Source organism: Lithobates pipiens, unplaced genomic scaffold (genome assembly GCF_037356315.1).
Source record: "Lithobates pipiens isolate NorthernLeopardFrog02 unplaced genomic scaffold, aLitPip1_a1.2 Scaffold_3, whole genome shotgun sequence".
Classification (NCBI taxonomy): Eukaryota; Metazoa; Chordata; class Amphibia; order Anura; family Ranidae; genus Lithobates; species Lithobates pipiens.
Window position 1 is genome coordinate 100,131,201 of NW_027507790.1, and position 23,102 is coordinate 100,154,302.

Here is a 23,102-nt window from a genome sequence, read left to right on the forward strand (position 1 = left end):
CATTTTAGCAACAGACCTCCTGTGTAAATCTAAACTGGTAACTTGTAAAACAGGGGTAGGCAACCTTGGCCCTCCAGCTGTGGTGAAACTACAAATCCCATCATGCCTCTGCATCTAGGAGTCATGCCTGTGATTGTCAGGATCTTGCAAAGTCTCATAAGACTTGTAGTTTCAAAACAGCTGGAGGGCCGAGGTTGCTACTCCTGTTGTAAAGGATATTATGCCCATGGAGATTTTTAGGTACCGTAATTTGGTGCCATTACACGGGTGGATGCAATGTTAAAGCAGGACAGATTTGGTGTACTTGGTGTAATATCATCTTTTATATTCTACCAAACAATTTGGTATTATATTGTGTTTTTTGCATTAAAATCCATTAAAGTGTTTCTTTCAAAAAAAAAAAAAAAAAGTGTTTGAAAAACCGCTGCACTAATACAGTGTGATATAAAAATATGCAATGCCCACTATTTTATTCCCTAGGGTCTATGCTAAAATATATATATATATATATATATATATATATATATATATATATATATATATATATATATATATATATATAATGTTTGGGGGTTCCAAGTTGCTTTCTAGCAAAAAAATAAATATGATGTTTTTTTTACACGTAGGAGAGGAATGCCAGAATTGGCCGGGTGGTTAAAGTGCACCTATGCCCAGACTATAGACATTAAACTATTTAATTATTAATAACAAACAATAAAATGGCTTTTAAAACTCTAGCTGCTTTTTATGTGAAGTTTTTCATTCTCAAAATCCTCAATCACAAAAAAAGACTCATGGTTATAGATACAGAGGTTAAGGCCTTATTCTAAAGTGCTTTTACTGGACATGCAAATACTTTACTGTGGGTTCACTTTAAAGCCGAAATCCGGGCACCAGAAAAAAAAACACCCTTGCAATGGGCCCAGCGTGCACTGCAATGATTATATTCTCTAGGAGTAGAGAAAGAAGATGCAATAATTATCTTAGTCCTCGCACCAGTAGCCTTAAGGCATGCTGGGTGACTGGTTCTCCATAGCCTCTTCTGAGGCTTTGGCCAAGGGTCATAAAACAATGCCATCAAATTCAATGCAGGGTCATTAGTCCTGCACTGAATGTGAGGACTGTGAAGTCACCCACAAACTGGAGTATGAGACAGGAGAGGAAAGCTCCGGCAGCTGGGCCAACAAGGACTAAAATAATTACATGTTATTCCTCTACCACTAGATTAAGTGAGCACTTGCCCTTTACAGAGTGGGATAGGGTGTGGGCACTGTAGAGGTTTTTTTTTTCTCTCTCCAGTTCTGTTTTAAAGTGAAATTAAAGTAAATTCAAATAAATAAACAAACATGTCATACTTATCTGCTCTGCGCAGTGGTTTTTATAGCAGCGCTGATCCTCTTCTCAGGGCGCCCCTGGCCCCGCCCCTCCTGCCAACTGCCCCCAAAGCAAGCAGCTTGCTGTGGGGGCACCCACGCAGGCTCACTCCCATTCATACACAGAGCCATGGGTTGGCCCTGCCCCTTCACTCTAGCTCATTGGCTGAGATAGCGGGAGCCAATGGGGACAGTCCCCGGACTAAATCCAGGTGAAATATACCTTGTTTAACATTTGGTGGTAAATGGTTATAGATATTTCCTTTTTCTTAATTTTTTTTTTTTTTTAAGCAAAAAGGAAAACTGGGCCAAAATTGTAAAATGAGATGGATATATATATATATATATATATATATATATATAATGTGTATGTATTTGTATAGCTGTATATTTCTTGTTACTACCATAACCTACCTAAAAAAAAAAAAAAACACACACACACACACACACACACTTTTTTCTCTCTGCTAGAAGAGAGAACGATACATTGTATCTTTCATCTCCATTCACAATGAGAAAAACACAGGTGCGGGCTTTACAGTGACTGATCAATGTGGTAGTCAGAGGCTACCACAGAAATCAGGGGACCCGGAATCTGGAGTTTCGGGTCCCGATCCTTAGTATGGGGCTTGGGGTGACACCCAGTCTCTGTGCTGGAAGCGTGCTGTGCAATCCCAGCACAATGGGAGATATGCAAATATGCGTCCCCAATGAAAAAAAGCCCAGAGCAGTGGGGCTCCATATTTGTGTTACGTCGGCAGCAAACGGTTAAGGTAACTTTTGAACCAAGCTATACAGGCTTTGCTTTAGAGAGATTTGACAAATTTTTGGGAGAGAACTTAGTGTCAACGATTTTATTAGCTAGTGATTTGCATTACTAGCTGGGAGAAGGAAAACCGATGCAACAATGCTCAATCTTGCACGATTCTCCAATACTATAATCATGTGCGATCATGCACGCTACTATAATGGCATAAAGATTAGTCTTGGTAGAGCTGTAAAAAAATGTAATATAACTAAAAATCAGGCAATGAAGTCACAAGACTTCACCAACAACTCAAATATCATGTTTTAGTGAGCCAATATTTTAAGCAAAGATCAGGATCTAAATCTAGAAGGGTGTAATACTGTGAAACACATAAAAATAAAAATAAAAGGTATGCACATGAAGCACATAGTGGAGGCGTACAGGAGTGATGCAGGCATACCTGAAAACTAATAAGCTATCTACAGTTTAATTAATCCTGTAAAAACAGCACATATTAAACGGACAAGACTATGCTAAGGTAGAACTCTAAGGTGTCACAAAAGTAGTCTTTTTAGAAGTTTCATTTTATTATAGATACTAGACAGTAAAAAAAGAAAAAGAAAAAAAAGTCTCTTTCCCAGTTTAATACATAGGTAAAAGAAGACACTATTAATTCATGAAACTCTAATCACCTGTGAGATTTCCAGCACCCTCTGTTCCTGTGCTTCGACAGAGAGCACGAGTCTCCTCTACCAACGCACAGCAAGGTCCTTCTTGGCAGTACAGTACCTCCTCTTCATTTTCATCATCACCCTCCATCTCCCAGGAGACATGTCCCACACAGTCCAGGCCACCCTCACAGCCTGGGTCCTCGGGAATGATGGGGATAGGTTGACCAGGCTCACATCCAGCTACTGCAGCAGCAGCAGCTGCTGCTGCAGCCTCTGCCAGGGCATACTGAATGCTGACTGCATAGTCCTCAGTGTAGCAGCTTCCATGATTCTCCTCATAGAGGCAGCAGGGCCGGGCAGAGTGCCCTAGTACTGTCCCTGGATCTGTCCGATGTAAAAGGCTGGAGGTAACACTGTACAAGCCTCCATTGGAGGGTGTGGCAGCTGCTTGCTGAGGTTCTGGACCCATGTACATGTTTGTGCATTCTGGACTGGGATCCCCAGCCAGCCTCTGATAGCAACAAGGGCAGCCCTTGTCAGGCCCCCGCCAGTCTCTTCCACCTCCTTGCGAGATGAAGCAAGAAGTATCTGGGGCTACCCCAGAAATCAAGGCTGCCCCTCGCCTTTCCAGTGAAGAATTGCTGCTGTAATTCATCTCCAAGCTGCAGCTGGACAGGCGATCCCGGGAAGAAGAATTTGGAAAGGTTTGAGGAGGTTTGCAGTCCACTCTACCTCTTCCAGGTCCTGTTCCAGCTTCCCCCCCAAAACCTGCAGCCTCCCCTCCTCCAGTCCTTGCAGGGCTGCGACTCCTGTATACATAAGGGTCAAAGTCACTACTAAGAGAGCTTCGAAAGGTGGAGCAGCTACCATACACTCCCTGGTTGCTAGCCTCCGTGCAGTCTAGCATGGAGTCACTAGATGATGCATGCCCCTGCGCAGAGCTTGCACTGGAATTGGAGCTACTGTCACTGCATGGTACATCAGCCAAATAGCCACTGCATACAGAACGATGTTGATGCTGGCTGTGTAGGTAGCAGCTCCCACCAGCAGAATGTGGTGCCATGTGGATCATGGCAGGTGCAGGCTGGTATAACAAGTTAGTACCGGTCTGAAAGGGATGGTTTATGCCCTTTTCTACTCCTCTAGAATTCTGGCTACCCCCTGTGGTTTCCTGGTGGTGTGGGTAGCTCAGACCCTGGAAGTAGTAGTGCTGATACATGGTCTCATATTGAGAATAACAAGTGGCAGTATTAAAACCTCTCCCACTATATTTAGAACGGCGGAAGCCATGGCTAGCCGGTGGGTCTGGAAAAGGAGGGTGCTCCAGGTCACAATGATGTCCTGTAGATGACTGATCCAGTGATACAGGTCTGTATCCTGCCAGAAAAGTAGGTGTCCGTGCAGGGCATAGTTCGGGCTCCATTGGACGTTCCACAGTAAGTACCGTGATGGGATTGCCATGTGGGCCCATGCTGGTGCGAGTTGGGTATGCAGAAATGGGTCCAGTCCTCTGCACGCGCCCTGGATAATGAACTGGTAGAATGACTCTCTGCTGCTGTTGATGCCGGCTATGATTGCTTGTACTCTCCACACATATGGCACCATGACCTCCTTTCTTTTGTTCTATGTAAGAAAAACAAAATACATTACCATATGTCACTTGCATAATATGTGCAAAATTATAGAGCACTTGGTAGAAGTGGAAGCTTCTACAGGTTCAGCTAACACAGCATGATACAGAACTGTAGTTATATAGTTATGACTTATATAGCTACATCAACTTTTAAATCTCATTAAACCGTACATGTAGATATGGAAGGAACAGGAAACCCAAATCACAACAAAAATCACAAATATGCCATTTTAGTATGACGTAATATTTCAGAAAAAAAAACATTTAAGAAAAAAATGTATCTTGTTGGTCTATGTGGACCCATCTCCTGTTATACATAAATAAAAAAATAAAAATAAAAAATCTTAATCTCTCGAATTTTCAAAGATGGGGGAAAAAAAATGCTTTATATTCAGCGTGTCATAATTTAGCAAGTCGCAACCTTTAAAGAAAAAAGCTCCGTTCTCATGCAAAGATTCATGTCTCTGTAAAGCTTTCCTTAAAGTATCACTAAATCCATATCAGAAAAAACTATGAACAAACGCTCTATTACATGCTGTTCATACTCACTGAGACACCTGGTTGATCCTGCTGTTATCCATCTCCCCTACTTCAGCTAGGGATTCTGCAGCTGTGGTGGCAACTCTGCACATGCTCAGTTTTCTGTGAGTTTCAATACTGAGCATACTGAGCATTTCCAACCTATCATATCAGAACAGCCCATGTGACTATAGAGTCACACATGTGGGCGTATACACAAAGGTAAAGGACAAACTACTCCCTCCCCCCTCTTCCATGCCCACCAACCGGCTAAACACAATTGGGGGGGTTGGATTGCAAGGATATATTACATGTAGATTAATAGAGGCTTCACCTGTCTCTTATTCAAAGACACAGGCTGGAGGGGCATGACACAGCCTGTGACTGGTAGAAATCCACCCACACCATGCAGACATGCTGGGAAAGATCTGGGTCATGTGGCAGCTGTATATCGATTAGGAAAAGGGTATTTTTAATTAAAAAACACACACACACACATTTCGGTGCCATCATCCATATACAGAAATAGAAGGGACAATGTTAATTACACAGAGTGTGTATCACTGTAATCAGTTTCGCCCAAACCACAACTTTACCAGTGTTTTTAGTATGGGGTGGGGAATTTTTCCAGCGTGTCCGGTCACAGCCTGGACAGCCTATTAGCATTATGACTATGCACAAGATAGATAACTAAAATATAAGGGTGGCTATTGAAGTTTCTACAGTAAAAGAATCCCGCATGCCACTCACCTATAATGTTGTGCCTACAATGAGGACAGGTGTGGTTCTGTAAAAGCCAGGGGTCCACACACCTCTTGTGAAACCGATGTGTGCAAGGAATGACTCTCAGCTCCTGCAGCAGACATAGGAGAACATAAACATGCATTAAGAATTTAAGAGTTATTTTGTTTCAGACACAAAGGGGTCAGTAGGTGGTATGAGCATTACAATCAACTTCATGTCACAGTATCTACTAAGCAAACTATATCAGCACAATTACACACTACCAACCTAAATCTAAAGCCCAGGAAAATACAAGATAAAAAAGCTATTCTATCCAATATTATTAAATTAAACTTTTTAAAATAAAATTATTAGTATAACGTGAATGTCTCTCATTCCGACTGGGAGAAGGAGCCAAAAAGACTTCTCAGTCACGGTCCACCGTCATCATTCTAAGATTATGATTGTGTGTACAGCGGTGCTGATATTCTATTATTGTCCAATCAAAGGCTGGGTTGAGTCCATGACAAGGCTCCACTGCTCATCTCTGCGTATTTTGCAGAAAGAGTCAGAACTGGGCTTAGGTAGTTGATAAATGTGGCCAGATCACAATAGCAGCTAAACAGAATTAAATATCCTTTGCAGGTAAAACATCTCCAATATATGCATTTCATCTTTGTATTTAGGCGTTTGCCTGGAAGACAGCTTACAAAGTGTAACTAAAGTTACTAATAAATTTTGTTTTGGATAAAGGAAATATCAATTCTCCGCTCTGTCTGTTTGTGTTCTTGTTGGAGAGATTCACCATCTCTAGTTGTCCTAGTGACCACTATTGAGTTTTCTCTGAAACCGGAATGGAAGGGAGATCTTTTAATGGCACACCTGAAAGGGTAGTTCCCTCACTTTGGAGGTATTCTCTCTCACTTCCTGATGAGTCGACAGGAAGTGAAAGGAATCTCTGAAATGGGACACAGATGGCAAAAAACCTGGCAAGAGTTTTAGGCCCCTTTCACATGGACGGCTGTTCTGCCGCAGTTTAGCATGTTTATTTTTTTTCTGTGAAATTCAAGGCTCCAGGCACAGCGATCAGCTGCATTTGTACAGTGCAATTACCTGCGTTTATGTGCATTTCTGTGCAGTTGCGTTCAGCTGCAGTTATCTAATATAGTCGTTCCCATAGCAACCCTTTTTTTTGGTCTCTTGAATCCCTTCTCACGCTGCTTTCCGCAGTTGACACAAAAGACTGCGATTACTTGCGGTTATGTGCATATAGCTGCACTCCATCGCACCTGGACGGATTTAATTCTATTTTTTCTATTCGCACCGAACCACATGTAACAAAATCGCAGCTAAATGCTGTGTCTGAATGGGGCCATAGGAAAGCATTGTGTGCTTTTAGCTGTGGTAGAAAACTAGAAAATCTGCAGCTAAAAGCACCATTCTATCTGTCTGTGTGAAAGGGGCCTAAACCATTGACCATGAACACTTCTGGGTTTGAACTACAGTGTCCCAGACATGCCTTATTTGCTTATTGGCTGGTAGCAAAAATAACATATGAGTGAGTACATTCAAGACATTAGTGGGCGCAGGGCAAGGATATCATTAATAAGCTCTTCTATTAAGTTTTATTAGTTAACTATAACATTTATATCTTGACTGAGGGAAGGAAAATAAGCCTAGGTTTACACGTGTGTGTTTTGCGGCGTATTTAACACGGTCCTTCCAAAAAACACATGGAAACAGGTCCCTGCACCATCTCTGTAATTGCAGCTCACATAGGAAACGCAAGTGCAGTGCGGTTGCAATTTCTAGTGCATGCAGGATTAACGGCACCCACATGCATCCAGCGTGTTTTTCTGCGTGGGGTGGTTGAGACTGTGGAAACCACCCGCATAGATGTGACCCTAACTGGCTGATGTCGGCCAGCATTCACCCCGTGTATGTGGCTTTAATCTTTGAGCCATGTGAAAGGTAAAATAAGACTAAAATGTGTAATGTAATTGTAATCCTTTTTTTACAACAAAAGCTCACTTATCAATTTGGTGTTGTCACACGCCCCCCCCCCCCCCCCCAAATGCAAACAGTTAACACCCTACTTGTCAGACTCAATGAAAATTAAGTGATGAAGCCCCTGTCTTGGTGGGCCTGGAATAAAAAAATCTATTGCAGCTTTAGCCAAAACAGTCCTGACTTTAACTTTCAGAAATAATAATACAATCTATATCTATTACCTCTCCATCTATGTATTTTTCCAAGCAAATGGCACAGTCAGAGGTGGAACTGCTACTAAGTGTGTCAAGGCCACCACAGCTCCCCTCTCGGGGCACTTTGCCCTTTGCTTTGAATTTTCTGGTCTCCATTTTTTCCAGTGCCTGAACAGCCATCCTGGTCATGGAGTTCTGAAAGAGAAGATCACACAAATGAAATAGAGCAATATCACAAAAAAAATAATCCTCTTAGAAAGAACATGACTTTCCCACTTCAATGGAGTGGTTTTATCTAAAATATCTATTAACAATTTGTCTCTTTGATCATATCTATTGGTTTCCAAGGGCCCTTATATTGAAACAATGTTTTTTAAGCTAGACTGGAATTCTTAATAAAAGCCACAGTGCTCTTTGTACTGGCTCTTCCAACATTTCATTAGCTACAGTAGACACCAAGCAGTTTTTCTTTTTTATGCAAAGTACATCAGTAGGCAGCAGCATTAATAAGTGCTGTCCGTTATTCCATGTCACTGCATTATACAATAACTGGAGGAGATACCTGGTATGAAGCATGCACTGTACCTAGAAAATGCTTTGATATGTAGCAGTCAGTAATAGCAGCAGACTCTTGAAGATCATTAAGACAGCAGGAGCATTAATTGGAAATAACTTCATCAAATGGAAAAAAAAATAAAAATAAAGAATCAAATGCAAAACCTTTGAATAAAAGTGAAAAATAAAGACCAATTTGCCCCACTTATTACGAAGAAAGGGAACAAACTTTGGTCATTTGGTGTTTGAAGGTTAATAGAGCTTAAGCATATTGTGAATGTCTGAAAGTCATACGTGCATGTTTCTCATGCTATCAGGAAAGATCAAACACGTGCTGAAAACTTCTTGCGCTCTCTGTCTCCGCTGTTATCCTAGGATGAAAATGCTGCTCTCTGGCAGATACCATAAGGTGAGCGAGCCAAATTAATGTAGACATCTCATCTGAGGACTGGTAATATATTACATTTTTGTCCTTTATTCATACCTGACTTCTTCTCTGCTTTAATTTGATCTTGATCAGAAGAATAAGGCAGACCAGGGATACCACAACAAAAAAGGCCAGAAATATACCCATGTCGAAATATTCAGTAGGTTGCTGAAGAAACAAAAAGACAATCAGTACAAAATACTTTGAAACCCCAGATCCCCCTATTTTTGTGGAAGTGCTCTGAGCCTTTATGTTCTGTTATTTTTAAACAAACACTGCAAATAACATTCTTAAAAAAAAAAAAAAAAAAAATCTAAGAAAACCAATCATTTGTAAGTAAAAAGAATACAAAAAAAAAAAACAACAAAAAGATGGTCAACCCAAAACTATTCATGTACATCGAAGGAAAAGAAACCATCTGCTCTTCCAATGTTCCAATATTCAGGTTGGGCGACGGGGGGGGGGGGGGGGGGCAGAGGAAGCCAGATTCAGAACTCAACCTCTGACGTGGGGTTTGTGTTCATCAAGAACCTCCAATTCTGTTCTGTTTTATATGGCTAGAGAATGGTCTTACTGGCAGGTGGTTATAACTCCTCATTAAAAAAAAAAATGCAAAATGTAAACTAGCATTTATCAGATATACTGTAGATTAGACTAAGCAGATTCCAAAATGGCAGCTGTAGGAGCCTGCAATTGTGGACATACAAGAAAAATGTCCACCTATCAGAAATTCCATTCTCAATTCTTTTGGACAATATGCTTCAGCCTCGGTACCAAGAAAACTAAAAAAGATCAAACCAGAATCAAATGTGCTCAGAGTCAAGATGATGTGTAAGCCCTTGTACACACGGTCGGACATTCTGACAACCAAATCCGTTGTATTTTGTCCGAAACTGTTGCATACACACAGTCGGACAAAGTTGTCGGAAAATCCGACTGTACATAACGTGATGACGTTATTTCGTTACGACGGGACTACGATCAGGCTAGTAGCCAATAGCTTTGGTCTAGGAATTTGACCTGAGCATGCGTGGCACTTTGTCCGTTGGAGTAGGCTACACATGATCGGAGTATGTCCGATTTTAAGCATTTTGTCAGAAAATTTTACGGACAAGTTGGAAAACTTGATCCGTCGGATACTCCGACGGAAACAGTCCGATGGAGACCACACACTGTCGGATTATCCGACAAAGCGGTCCAATAGGACACATTCCGTCGGAATCTCCGACCATGTGTACAAGGGCTAAAAGTTCTGCCTGCTGGACATATCAGGTCCTGTGATGTTGAGGGGCTATGAAATTGTACTCGGGTCATTGTGAATGTCTTGTTGGGAGGTGGTATAGAGTATGTACTACAAACGGCTGTGTTAATTTCAAAACCTACAAATGACCTCCACATTTTTGTCCACACCTGTATATGTCATAGCAGGCTGGTCATGCTGCTTGTTAATGCATTGGTGCTCCACTGATGGCCCTGGATCTCTGTCTTAGTTACATAGTTAGTAAGGTTGAATAAAGACACCAGTCCATCTATTTCAACCTGAGTGAGCGTGGGTGTGTGTCTACAATTATCCCTATTTAAGGTACCCATATAGCGCCGTTAATTTACGCAGTGCTCCACACATACATTGCAAACTCACATCGGCCCCTACCCTCAAGGAGCCCACAATCCAAGGTCCCCAACATTCATTACATTCATATACTAGGGCCAATTTTGGACAGAAGCAAATTAAACTACCAGCATGTCTTTGGTGTGTGGGAGGAAACCCACACAGGCACAGGGAGAACATGCAAACGCAAGGCAGGTAGTGTCGTGGATGGGATTCGAACCAGGAACCCTTTTTACTGCTAGGCGAGAGTGCAACCCACTACACCACTGTGCCGCCCTTCCTCAAGGTTCCTGCTAGCTCATGGCATCCCTGCCAAGATTACCCATCCCATACATGCCATGATCTCAGTGACCTAATTACATTCAATGTAAAATAAAAACAAAACAATTGAAAAATAAGCGCCCCCAAAGATTATTGGAATTATTTGCCAATCATTTGCACAAAAGTAAAGAATTGCTTTTGGGAGAACTGACTATAAACAAATCCATGTAAGAGCCCTCACCCGAGGAGGCCGATGCTGAATCCTCGCTCTGGCACCTTTCTGCTTGTTGACGATGTTCATAAGTTTAATAGCGTCCATGCCCTTCATGTACACAACTGGCCTTTTCAACGGGTCCTCCAAGCCTTGATTCAGCTGCAAAATGAAAAAATGGTAATGCTCTCACCTTAAAAGGTCAATTAAGTAAGGACATACTTGCTAAATAGCTTAGAATAGAAAGGAAGGAAAAACAAAAAACTAAAAAATTAAATAAACAAGCAAAGTTTTAATACATGGTTCAGAAAGTTGCCCAAGGCTGGCCTATACACCATTAGATTCTTTTGCTTCAGTCTGCAGGCTAAATAGAAACTGTATAGGGTAAATGGGGCAACATTACATTTTTTAGAAGGACAAATACTCCTTTATGGCACCCCCATCAATTACCTAAGGCGGGTCCTAAGAGCTTATCTATCAATGGCACTGTACCTGAACTTCATTCTAAATTGAAAAATCTAGGGGTGATATTTGATGCAAGTTTAACCTTTGATCCACATGTACAAAATGTCAGAACATTTTTTCCACTTGAGAAACATCGCTCGGCTGCATCCTATGCCATCATACACTGTAGCTGAAAAGCCGATTCATACATTTTTGTTCTCCCGACTTGACTACTGCAATGTTCTACTTGCTGGTGTACCTAAATCAACTTTAATATGTTCAAAATTCTGAAGCCAGAATCCCGACTAGGTCTGGTACAAGTGATCATATTACCCCTTATCCTGGAGTCCTTGCACTGCCTACACATGTGTAGCCAATGCAAGGACTATAGGATAGGGGTAATATGATAAAAATATTTCAAATAGACTCTAAGGCCGCGTACACACGCGCGGACTGTTCGCCCAACCTTGTCCGCTGAACAGTGTTTGGGCGGACAGTCCGCTCGTGTGTGGGGCTTCAGCGGACAGTTTCAGCGGACAGTTGGCCGAACAAGGTCTTACGGAAATTCCGAAAAACTGTCCGCTGAAACCTTGTTTCAGCGGACTGTTCGCTCGTGTGTAGGCTTGTTCGGCCAACTAAGTCTCGCGCATGCTCAGAAAGGATTTCCACGTCGGAAGGTTGCATTGCAGTGTATAGGACGTCGTATTTTTCGTCCCGTCGTACGTGCCGTTCACGTCATCGCGCACGGTTTCAGCAAACTGTTCGTCCGTCGTGTGTGGCCATGTCCGTCCATGCTAAGTTTGAGCGGACTGTTCGCTCAAACTGTTGGACGGACAAAGTTGGGCCAACAGTCCGCGCGTGTGTACGCGGCCTTAGAGTCTCTTGTTTACATATAAGGCTTATCATGGCTTGGCACCCCATTATCTCTCTATCAACATACACCTCCCCCCTCCTCAAATTCTGGTTTGCTGTGAGTCCCCTGTGTGGGAGAGAGTGTTCTCCTGCTATGCTCCAAAACTCGAATTCACTTTCAAAGAACATCAGAGAGTCCGTCATCTTCTCTAAACTCATTCAAATCAAATCTAAAAACATTTTTATTTAGACAAGCTTTCACATAATTGTCCCTTTTTTCCTTTGTTATCCTGTGTATTTCTGGTGTTTTCCTTTTAAAGCGCTTTGAGAAGCTACCTTTAACCATTTCAGTCCCGGAAGATTTTACCCCCTTCCTGACCAGAGCACTTTTGCATTTCGGCACTGCGTTGCTTTAACTGACAATTGTGCGGTGGTACGACATTGCACCCAAACAAAATTGACGTCCTTTTTTTCCCCCACAAATAGAGCTTTCTTTTAGTGGTATTTGATCACCTCTGGTTTTTATTGTTTGCGCTATAAACAAAAAAAAAAAAAAAGCAAAAATGTTGGAGAAAAAAAACGCATTATTTTTAAATATCCCCACAAATTTTATATATATATATATATATATATATATAAAAGTTTCCTTAGTTTAGGCCAATATGAATTCTTCTACATATTTTTGGTATAAAAAACAAACAAACGCAATAAGTGTATATTGATTGGTTTGCACAAAAGTTATAGCGTCTACAAAATAGGGGATAGTTTTATGGCATTTTTATTATTTATTTTAAAATACTAATGGCGGCGAGCTGGGTTTATCAGGACTGTGACATTATGGCAGACATATCAGACATTTTTTCCACTATTTTGGGACCACTGTCATTTATACAGCGGTATCAGTGCTATAAAAATACATTGATTACGGTGTAAATGGCACTGGCAGTGAAGGGTTTAACCACTAGGGGGCGGTGAAGTGGTTAAGTGTGTCCTAGGGAGTGATTCTAACTGTGGGGGGGTGGGCTACTAGTCACATGACAGTGATCTCTCATGACACAAGCCAGAATGGGGGAAGTGCCTTCCCCGTTCTGAGGCTCCGTGACATGATCGCCGGGAGGCCGGCGGACATAGAGTCTGCCGGTCCCACCGGCACGGTCACGCTGTACACACCTGTTATCGCCGGCTCCTAAAGGGGACATGCAGGAACGCCCATTTGCCTACCGCTGCCATTGTGCTGACATATCAGCGTGCGGAGGTCGGCAACTGGTTAAAGGCGCTATACAAAATAACGTTTTATTATTATTATTATTCTAACAACCAGTGGCAGCAGCTGTCAGAATACCCAAACAGTTACTGTATCGGACTTGATGCTGAATTTTCCACCCGACTCCTTTGACTTTTTAAGCCAATATCGTAAAGGCCCCTGTCGACACAGGAATAGCTGCTGTTGCCAGGGGTGAGGTGAAGGGGCAGAGTTTAATCAAAAAGGTCACCAGAAAACTAATTATATTCCCTTTTCTTTCCCAGAGAATTTGAAGGACAAGAAATAGAAATAAATTTAACACAGAACAAGGCATATCCAGACAATAGGATCACTACTCAAAAACAAACCAAAAAAGCATTTGTACAACAGCGGTACATCATACCTGCTCCACAGCATCAGGATTATCCGAGACGTCAAATATAACAGCTGTAGCACCTCTCTGAACGGCTCGTTTTGCCTGCAATACAGATAGAAAGATTATAAAATACAAATGTCAAAAATAAAAAGGTAAATATCTGATGAATGAATTATTTCATTTGGAATTGAATTTGTATTTCAATTTCACTTACAAACAGGATAAATAGAACAGAATATAGTACAGAGCCTTGTAGTACACCACTAGTGACTGGTCTCTGTTTAGAATGAAGTCCATTTACAACCAAGACTTAGTCCTAGTTTGTAAAACTTTTATTTATTTTAAAAAAAAAAATTTGACATTGTGAGAAATTGTATCAAATGTTTTTCTGAAATCAAGATTAACTTAGTACATTCAGCCTGCCCAATGGTTCGAATAGAGATTGGAACTGTGCATGGCCGGCAGTGATGATACCTGTAAAGTGCAAACTGACCATTTCTTGCAGTGTTTAACATTCTAAGTGCTAATTTGCATGCAGCACAATGAAGTCTATAGGGATGAAGTGGAAGCACGGACACAGCCACTTGTCCTAATGTGACAGGCATGCAGGTGTAGGCGGGTTGCCCTGACTGTACATTGGCTGTGTTTAGGGCCACTCACCCACACCCTTTTAGATTAGGGCTAGTGTCTGGGTCTGTGCAGTTGCTGCATCTTAATAGACTTCAATGGGCTGCCTGCATGTTACACCTGGAAGAAGAGACACTATAAAACATGGCCTGTTTGTGCAATAGTGGGCAACATCTCCCACATGAATGAGGCCTGAAGACATCCATCCTCAGAACAGGTGCCCCTATGTGAAGATTTTCCCCTCTTAATCCTCTGACAACTCGAAAGTTTTGGATTTCCCATCAGTTTCTTTACTAGAGAAAATAATTGATATTTCATGTGAATTAACAGGGCTCCCAGGTCAACATTACCAAATCACATTATTATTATTATCATCGAGTACAAAATACCTATTATCATCCCATTCAAGGCAGCTAAAACAAAGAAAGAATGAAATTAAATCAGATACAGCTGCCACCATAAACAAGTTATAAAGTCTCTTAGATTGTAAGCTCTAAGGCGCAGGGCCCTCCGATTCCTGCTGTATTAAAGTGTATTGTATTTTTATTGTCTACCCTCGAGTTGTAAAGCACTGCGTAAACTGTTGGTGCTATATAAATCCTGTATAATAATAATAAAGTGTTTGTTACCCCAACATTTCATATTCCGGATATGTAGGTCTGCTGTACCATGTATTTGTATGACAAAGTCTCCTGTTTGCTTTGTATTGCTTCTTTTGTGTGAAACCCCAGGTGTTCCTGCCAGTCCCTCTGCTTTCATATTTTAAAGAAACTGACCACACTAAGTAGGAGAGCACACTGTGGTCAGTTCTCTAGGTATGCTGGGAACTCTATGTGCACTCTTCCAATATTCAGACTTGTCCCGACTGCATAGCCTTTTAACTGGGAAGATCAGTGTGCTGCTGCTTCCTCTCCCACCAGCTCTTATGCAGCTGAGAACACAGGGAATGCCTTTTATTTCTATTTAGACCGGAGTGGGAGGTTTTACAAAGTGATAGTTAAAGTAAACAATCTGCTTAAAGTTCTATATTGTAGAGAGCCCTTAATTGTCCAGAATCCCGCAGCACTATCCCACTGACCACCCCCATCAGTCATTGCCCCCTCCCCTTTCCCCAACAATGACTATTGGAACTGAGAACCTTTTTTGTCCCACCAAGGAAATTTCCTAACCACTGCACTCCATACATATGTGGTACATTGCTGATCACTACACTCTATATGCTGTATAGAAAGTTACATGGACCTGACCCCTGCACTCTATAAGCTATGCTGTGTGTTAAATAGTCCTGACCCAAGTATTGCCCCAACAGTTTCTGTGTAGTTTTGAAACTATTTTAACAAACCTGTTTTTTTAAGGTAGGCTCAGAAAGACCTGGTCATACTGGCATTAGAAACATGCATTTGAGGACCCTTTTTGCCACTCCTTGAAGTAAAGTAGCGTGTGATGAATAATATGGACAGCAGAAAGAGATGTTCACATTTGAAAAACATGTAGCGTTTCCAATGCTTTACTCGCTGTATGGCAAAAATGAAGCTTCATGTTGAGTCTGGGAGTTGAAGCTGGTCAACTCCTTATATTCAAACCTATGGTAAATACATATTTAAATGCATATTAAATGTTAAATACGTGTTAATGCTATAGGCACGTTTGTTCTGTCAGCATATTTGTATTCGTAGTCAAAACGTGTTCTATCGGTAGTTTGCATTTTTTTTAATTAAAACAAATATGTTCCTTTAGGTTTGTCTGAGAGACTCTAATGGCCCAGTAATTAAAGGGTATTTTGAGGGCCAAGGACAGTGTTCAGTATATAATATAAGCTGACTCAAACACAGGATAGCGCCCTGAAAAAAGTATTCATACCCTTTTAAATTTTCCAAAATTTGTCATGTTACAACTAAAAATGTAAATTAATTTTATTGAGATTTTATGTGATAGACCAGCACAAAGTGGCACATAATTGTGAAGTGGAAGGAAAATGATAAATGGTTTTCAACTTTTTTTATAAATAAATATCTGAAAAGTGTGGCGTGCATTTGTATTCAGCCCCCTTTACTCTGATACCCCTAACTAAAATCTAGTGGACCCAATTGCCTTCAGAAGTCACCTAATTAGTAAATAGAGTACACCTGTATGTAATGTAAACATTGTATAAATACAGCTGTTCTGTGAAGCCCTCAAGGGTTTGTTAGAGAACCTTAGTGAACCAACAGCATCATGAAGGCCAGGGAACACACCAGACAGGTCAGGGATAAAGTTGTGCAGAAGTTTAACCACTTAAGGACCAAGCCTCTTTTTCAGACTTGGTGTTTACATGTTTAAAACTGTTTTTTTTGCTAGAAAATTACTTAGAAGTAACCCCCAAACATTTTATATTGTTTTTTTTTCTAACACCCTAGAGAATAAAATGGCGGTCATTGAAATACTTTTTTTCACACCGTATTTGTGCAGCGGTCTTACAAGCGCACTTTTTTTGGAAAAAATTCACTTTTTTGAATAAAAAAATAAGACAACAGTAAAATTAGCCCAATTTTTTTTTATATTGTGAAAGATAATGGTACGCCGAGTAAATTGATACCCAACATGTGGAATGGCGTCAAACTTTTAGCCTCAAAAATCTCCATAAGCGACATTTAAAAAATTCTACAGGTTGCATTTTTTGCGTTACAGAGGAGGTCTAGGGCTAGAATTATTGCTCTCGCTCTACCGATCGCGGCAATACCTCACATGTGTGGTTTGACCACCGTTTTCATATGCGGGCGCTACTCACGTATGCGCTCGCTTCTGTGCGCAAGCTCGTCGTGACGGGGCGTTTTAAAAATCTTTTTTTTTTTTCTTATTTATTTTAATTGATTTTATTTATTTTTACACTGTTTTAAAAAAAAATAAAAAATGGATCACTTTTATTCCTATTACAAGGAATGTAAACATCCCTTGTAATAGAAAAAAAGCATGACAGGTCCTCTTAAATATGAGATCTGGGGTCAAAAAGTCCTCAGATCTCATATTTGGGCTAAAATGCAACAAAAAAAAAAAAAAAGAAAAAGAAAATCTGACATCTAAAAAAAAATATACCTTTAAGAGGTATGGGCAGAAGTGACGTTTTGACGTCGCTTCCGCCCTCCTATGGTATAGAGACGAGTGGAGGCCATCTTAGCCTCACTTGTCTCTATGCCCAGCAGACGAAAGGACCCGATCGCCTCCGCCGCTACCGACGGCTCCGGTAAGCGGCAGAAGGTGCGGGAGGGCGGCGGGAAGGGGGGGTGGCACCTCTCCCGCCGCCGATAGCGGTGATCTCGCGGCGAATCCGCCGCGGAGACCACCGTTATCGTACAGCCGACCGCCGCCTGAAGAGATGGATATCTCGGTTGTGGCAGCAGCTGCTGCCGTTACCGAGATATCCCTCTTCAAAAATAGGACGTACATCGTCGTGCGGTGGTCGGCAAGTGGTTAAAGAAGTGTTTGGTTATAAAAAAAAAAATTCCCAAGCTTTGAACATCTCACAGTGCACTGTTCAATCCATCATCCGAAAATGCAAAGAGTATGGCACAACTGCAAACCTACCAAGATATGGCCGTCCACCTAAACTGACAGGCCGGGCAAGGAGAGCATTAATTAGAGAAGCAGCCAAGAGGCCCATGGTAACTCTGGAGGAGCTGCAGATCCACAGCTCAGGTGGGAGAATCTGTCCATGGGACAACTATTAGTCATGCATGCCACAAATCTGGGCTTTATGGAAGAGTGGCAAGAAGAAAGCCATTGTTAAAAGAAAGCCATAAAAAGTAATGTTTGCAGTTTGCGAAAAGCCATGTGGGGGACACAGCAAACATGTGGAAGAAGGTGCTCTGGTCAGATGAGACCAAAATTGAATTTTTTGGCCTGAAAGCAAAACGCTATGTGTGGTGGAAAACTAGACCTAAATCCAATTGACGATCTGTAGCAAGACTTAAAAATTGCTGTTCACAGACACTCCCCATCCAATCTGACAGAGCTTGAGCTATTTTGCAAAGGATGGACACAAATGTCAATGTAGATGTGCAAAGCTGGTAGAGACATCCCCAAAAAGACTTGCAGCTGTAATTGCAGAGAAAGGTGGTTCTACAAAAGTATTGACTCGGGGGGCTGAATACAAATTAGGGATCGACTGATATAGTTTTTCAGGGCCGATACGATACAGATTTTCGATTGCCCTTCAGGCTGATAGCTGATATCAGGTGCCGATATTCTGTACATGTAAAGTTTTTATTTTTACACTGTCCTTTTAAATCGTTTTATTTATTTTTGTAATCACTTTTATTGCGGTCACAAGAAATGTAAACATCCCTTGTGACAGTAATAAGCAGGGTACTCTTTATGGAAGGACTGGGGGTCTATAAGAACCCCAGCCCCTCCTCTGCATTTGAAAGTATTCAAAACATCAAGATCAGCATTTTTTAATACTTTTTATTTTTTAAAACTGGCCCCTTTAAGATGCCAGTAATCCAGAAGTGATGTCATGACATTGCTACCGGGTTACTAGATCAGAGACGAACAAAGCTTCGGCTTTATTCGGGTCTTCAGCCAGCCGGCGGACGTGCTGGCTGGTGGCTCAGAAAAGCCCTGGCGGCAGAAGGTGGTGGTGGGGCGGAACGTTCCTTCCCGATACTTGTAATAACAGCTGAGGGGCTGCTGCGCTGCATTGGATGTTATTCCAAGATAGCTGACCATTTGCTCTCAAGAACAGTATCGGGGTGATGCCTGCAGCTACATGTGTCACCTCGGTACAACCCCTTGAAGTAATATCGGTAAAGTTTTGTGACCGATGCTGTAAAAAAAAAAAAAAAAGTGAATATCGGCCACGCACCAATACAAATGCGCCCCACACATTTGTAAAAAATATTGAAAACCATTTATCATTTTCATTCCACTTCACAATTATGTTACACTTTGACATTTATGTTTCGGTTGTAACATGACAAAATGCAGAAAATTTCAAGGGGTATAAATACTTTCTCAAGGCACTATATATAATATATATATCACACATACATTATATATATATATATTGCTCTGTGATATATATATCACACATACACACACACATTATAATATATATATATATATATATATATATATATATATATATATATTGCTCTATAAAAGAGCCAGGTGTTATTTTAACTTCTCACCACTAGAGGTCATGCAAGTACAAATTGTAATAAACACCCCTACGGAAAAAACAAAAAGCTGCCAATGAGCACTGCTTTAATTTTCTGACTGTTCATGCAAACCTATTTTTCTGCTACTAGTATTTCCACTTCAGTCTCTCCAATAAATAAACAGCAGCACTAATAGCAAGCAAATCACACGAAAGCTCTTTTCTTGGTGAATATTTCACCAAATAATCCTTTCCCATATTGTCCCACCGATAAAGTATTTTCAAGTCTGAAATTAAGTTGTGGGAACCTACGCAATGCACATATAAAAATGAGAAAAATCGCAACCACTCAGAATTCTGCTTCTATTTTTCCATAAAATGATTAATATAAGCAACAATTCCACCTCCATCTTTTTTTTTATTTTTATTTTTTTTCAGCAAACCAGGGCAGAGTTCAGATTTTATATCTCCTTCTCCAAGAGCAGTAATTTACCCCTGGTTTATCTGCAAACTTTTTAGAAAAAAAGGAAGTGCTTATAGTTTTTAGCATACAGGTGTCACTGGGTTATTTCAAAATTTATGTCAAAATACAGTGAAAATACACATTGTCCAGAGCAGCTTTTACCTACTTATAACCATTTCTGATAATAAAAAGTACACCCCTACAACCTCTGGTCACATGAATCTTGCTGAACAATATTTCTGGCTTAAAAAATGAGGGGCCTGGATAAAGAAAAGCCAGCCAGCACAATCAAGGGGCTCGGGAAATGGTGTTCCCAGGTTACAGCCACAGGGAGATTTCAGAAGCTGGGTGGCCTGGGTTTGCTATAGAAAGATTGGGATGGAAAACAAGGGGTCCGGCCAAGTAACCTTTATTTTCGGGATAGAGTTCACATTTTCATTTCCAATTATGGCAGAACTATGGATTTTACTTACCTTTAGTCTTTTCAACTTTAATTCGCATCACCTTGAATGTTACTGAATTTATACCAACTAACTCTGAACAGCTGGATTTTTTTGTGTTTAGAGCAGCATTACACCGATCGGACATAATGACCATTGGCAGGTAAAGAGAATAACATTGATTATCTTGTTACAATGGCATCTTGTTACCCATCATGGTGGGATATATTAAGCAGCAAGTGAACATGTTGTCCCTGAAGTTGATGTGTTGAAAGCAGAAAAATTGGCATAGCTATTTGTTGTGTATAGGGCAGTGTAGCTGCAGACTGGTCAGGGTGCCCATGCTGACCCCTGTCCACCGCCAAAAGTGCCTACAATGGGCATGTGAGCATCAGAGCAGGGCCCTCCTGTACCTTTTGTATTGAACTGTACTGTAATTGTGTTGTCCCCCCTATACATTGTAAAGCGCTGCGTAAACTGCTGGCGCTATATAAATTGTGTATAACAATAATCAGAACTGGGACCACAGAGCAATGGAAGAAGGTGGCCTTGCCTGATGAATCATGTTTTCTTTTACATCATGTGAATGGCCAAGCGTGTTTATTTATTGCCTACCTAGGAAAGAGATGACACCCGGTTGCTGCATGGGAAGAAACACCAGTGGTGGCAGTACAATGATTTGGGCAATGTTCTGCTGGCAAACTGTGGATCCTGCCATTCATGTGGATGGTATTTGACACATACCAACTACCTAAATATTGTTGCTGACCAAGAACACCACTTCAGGGAAATATCATTCCTTGATGACAGCGGTCTCTTTCAGCAGGAGAATGCACACTGCCCCACTGAAAAAATGGTTCAAGAATGGTTTGAGGAACAAAAGTTTGAGGTGTTGACTTTGCCTCCAAATTCTCCAGATCTCAATTTAATTGTGCATCTGTGAGACTGTGCTGGAAAAATTAAGTCTGATCAATGCAGATCCCACCTTGCAACTCACAGGACTTAAAAGGGTCTGCTACTGACAGCTTGGTGCCACATACCATAGCATACCTTCAGTGGTCTATTGAAGCCCATGCCTGGATGGGTACGGGCTGTTTAGGTGGCAAAAGGGGGACCAACTCAATATTAAGTTGCTCGTCATGAAGATATGGCTGATCGCTGTAGATTAAGCCTATTCATCCCAGGGTGCCATTGCTGGTACACAGATTAGGTCTTAAAAAGCAAGTCCAGATTTATGCTGTGAAAACATGCTAAAAATTGCAGAACAAATGTTGTTGAGAGTTGTCCAAAGTCCAAGATAAAGAAACTAGTACATCAGTATAGGCACTCCCAGCCCCCCACAAAAAGCTGTTCTCAAAGCATGAATGCCACAGCAGTTTCCAGTGGAAAGTACTTCCGTAATGTGTGGCTCCCCTAGCATCTCTTTCTTGCAAGTCTTCCCGTGAAGATGTAAACCAAATACGTGCTATGCACACATCGCCATCTAGTGACTGAAAAAGACAAGCACAGCCCATTCAGAGATTCTGGGGAAACAAAGTTTCTTCTAGATTTGTAGGAATGAAACCAGAGAGCGGTGATATACAATGGAGGGGCAGCTACACATGTATGCTGCATTTTTAAAAATGTTCTCCATCTCAGCAATTGTTGGCCCTCAAAATAGTATTTCTATAAAGAAAGAGTATTTCAGTTTAAATGTGCAAAACGAAACAGACTTCATGTGCTCTTAACAGGACTGGAGTAGGTGCCCCCATTGCAAGACTTCACTTCCTGTGACCGCCATCAATTTTTGGATTTGCCATCACTTTTTGTCACATTAGTCCCCAGGAAACATGGAGGGGGACCATCACCTCAGCAGGGGCACAGACACTAATAAACACCTGACAGGGGTTCTAAAGGTTACCTTCTCTACCCAAAAAGTAATTGGCTACACTCTACAGTGACTCTTTAGTTATAAAAGTGCTTCCCTGGGTTCTGCCTTAAGATATACTATTGCACTTTCTACCAGCTATACAACATAATAACTACTACAGAACAGCCCTGACACGTTATCATATGATTGAGTTGGAAAACCGGAAATTGCTAATTGCAGCGTTGCCTTAAGAAACCAGGACACACAAACCATACACAAACTTTCCCTGGTAAACAATTACCCTTCCAAACAGCTGTCCCCTCCCATCTCATAGCATTACACTGCCTACCTGGATGTTCATATGCATGGACAGGTTTACCTGGAGTAACAGAAATTTGTCTACAACCGACTGGGATAATAATAAAAATAAACATTTCAATGGCTGTAAAATCAGCTTTTAAAGCTGAACTCCAGGCAGATAGAGAACACAAAGTCAGCCAACACAGTATTCATTACTACATCATTAAAGTGTCATTAATCCCAGATTATGAAAAATCCCCATTACATGCTATATAAGTGTGCATGCTCACAAAGCCACAAAAGCATTTTTTTGTGGATAGTGAAATAGAGCCAGTTGATTCTGCCTTCTGCTGTCTCTCCCATCTTCTTGCAGGCTGAGATTGTGTAGACCAGCTGGTGTCCTCTATGGGGTAAGCTCAATTCCAGCTCCCTTCTAAGGT

General features: G+C 41.2%; 1 protein-coding gene across 1 annotated transcript in view; it reads right to left on the minus strand.

Moving 5' to 3' along the window:
- The window catches only part of ZNRF3 (zinc and ring finger 3), a 203,840-nt gene that overhangs the window by 1,681 nt on the left and 179,057 nt on the right, over positions 1-23,102 (minus strand). Inside the window, exons 3-8 of the mRNA XM_077462084.1 lie at positions 13,877-13,951; positions 10,965-11,096; positions 8,911-9,021; positions 7,899-8,066; positions 5,695-5,797; positions 2,814-4,415 (exon numbers count right to left, since the gene is read on the minus strand). Of these exons, the coding sequence (XP_077318210.1) occupies positions 2,814-4,415; positions 5,695-5,797; positions 7,899-8,066; positions 8,911-9,021; positions 10,965-11,096; positions 13,877-13,951 (2,191 nt within the window). The remainder of the gene's footprint in view (positions 1-2,813; positions 4,416-5,694; positions 5,798-7,898; positions 8,067-8,910; positions 9,022-10,964; positions 11,097-13,876; positions 13,952-23,102) is intronic.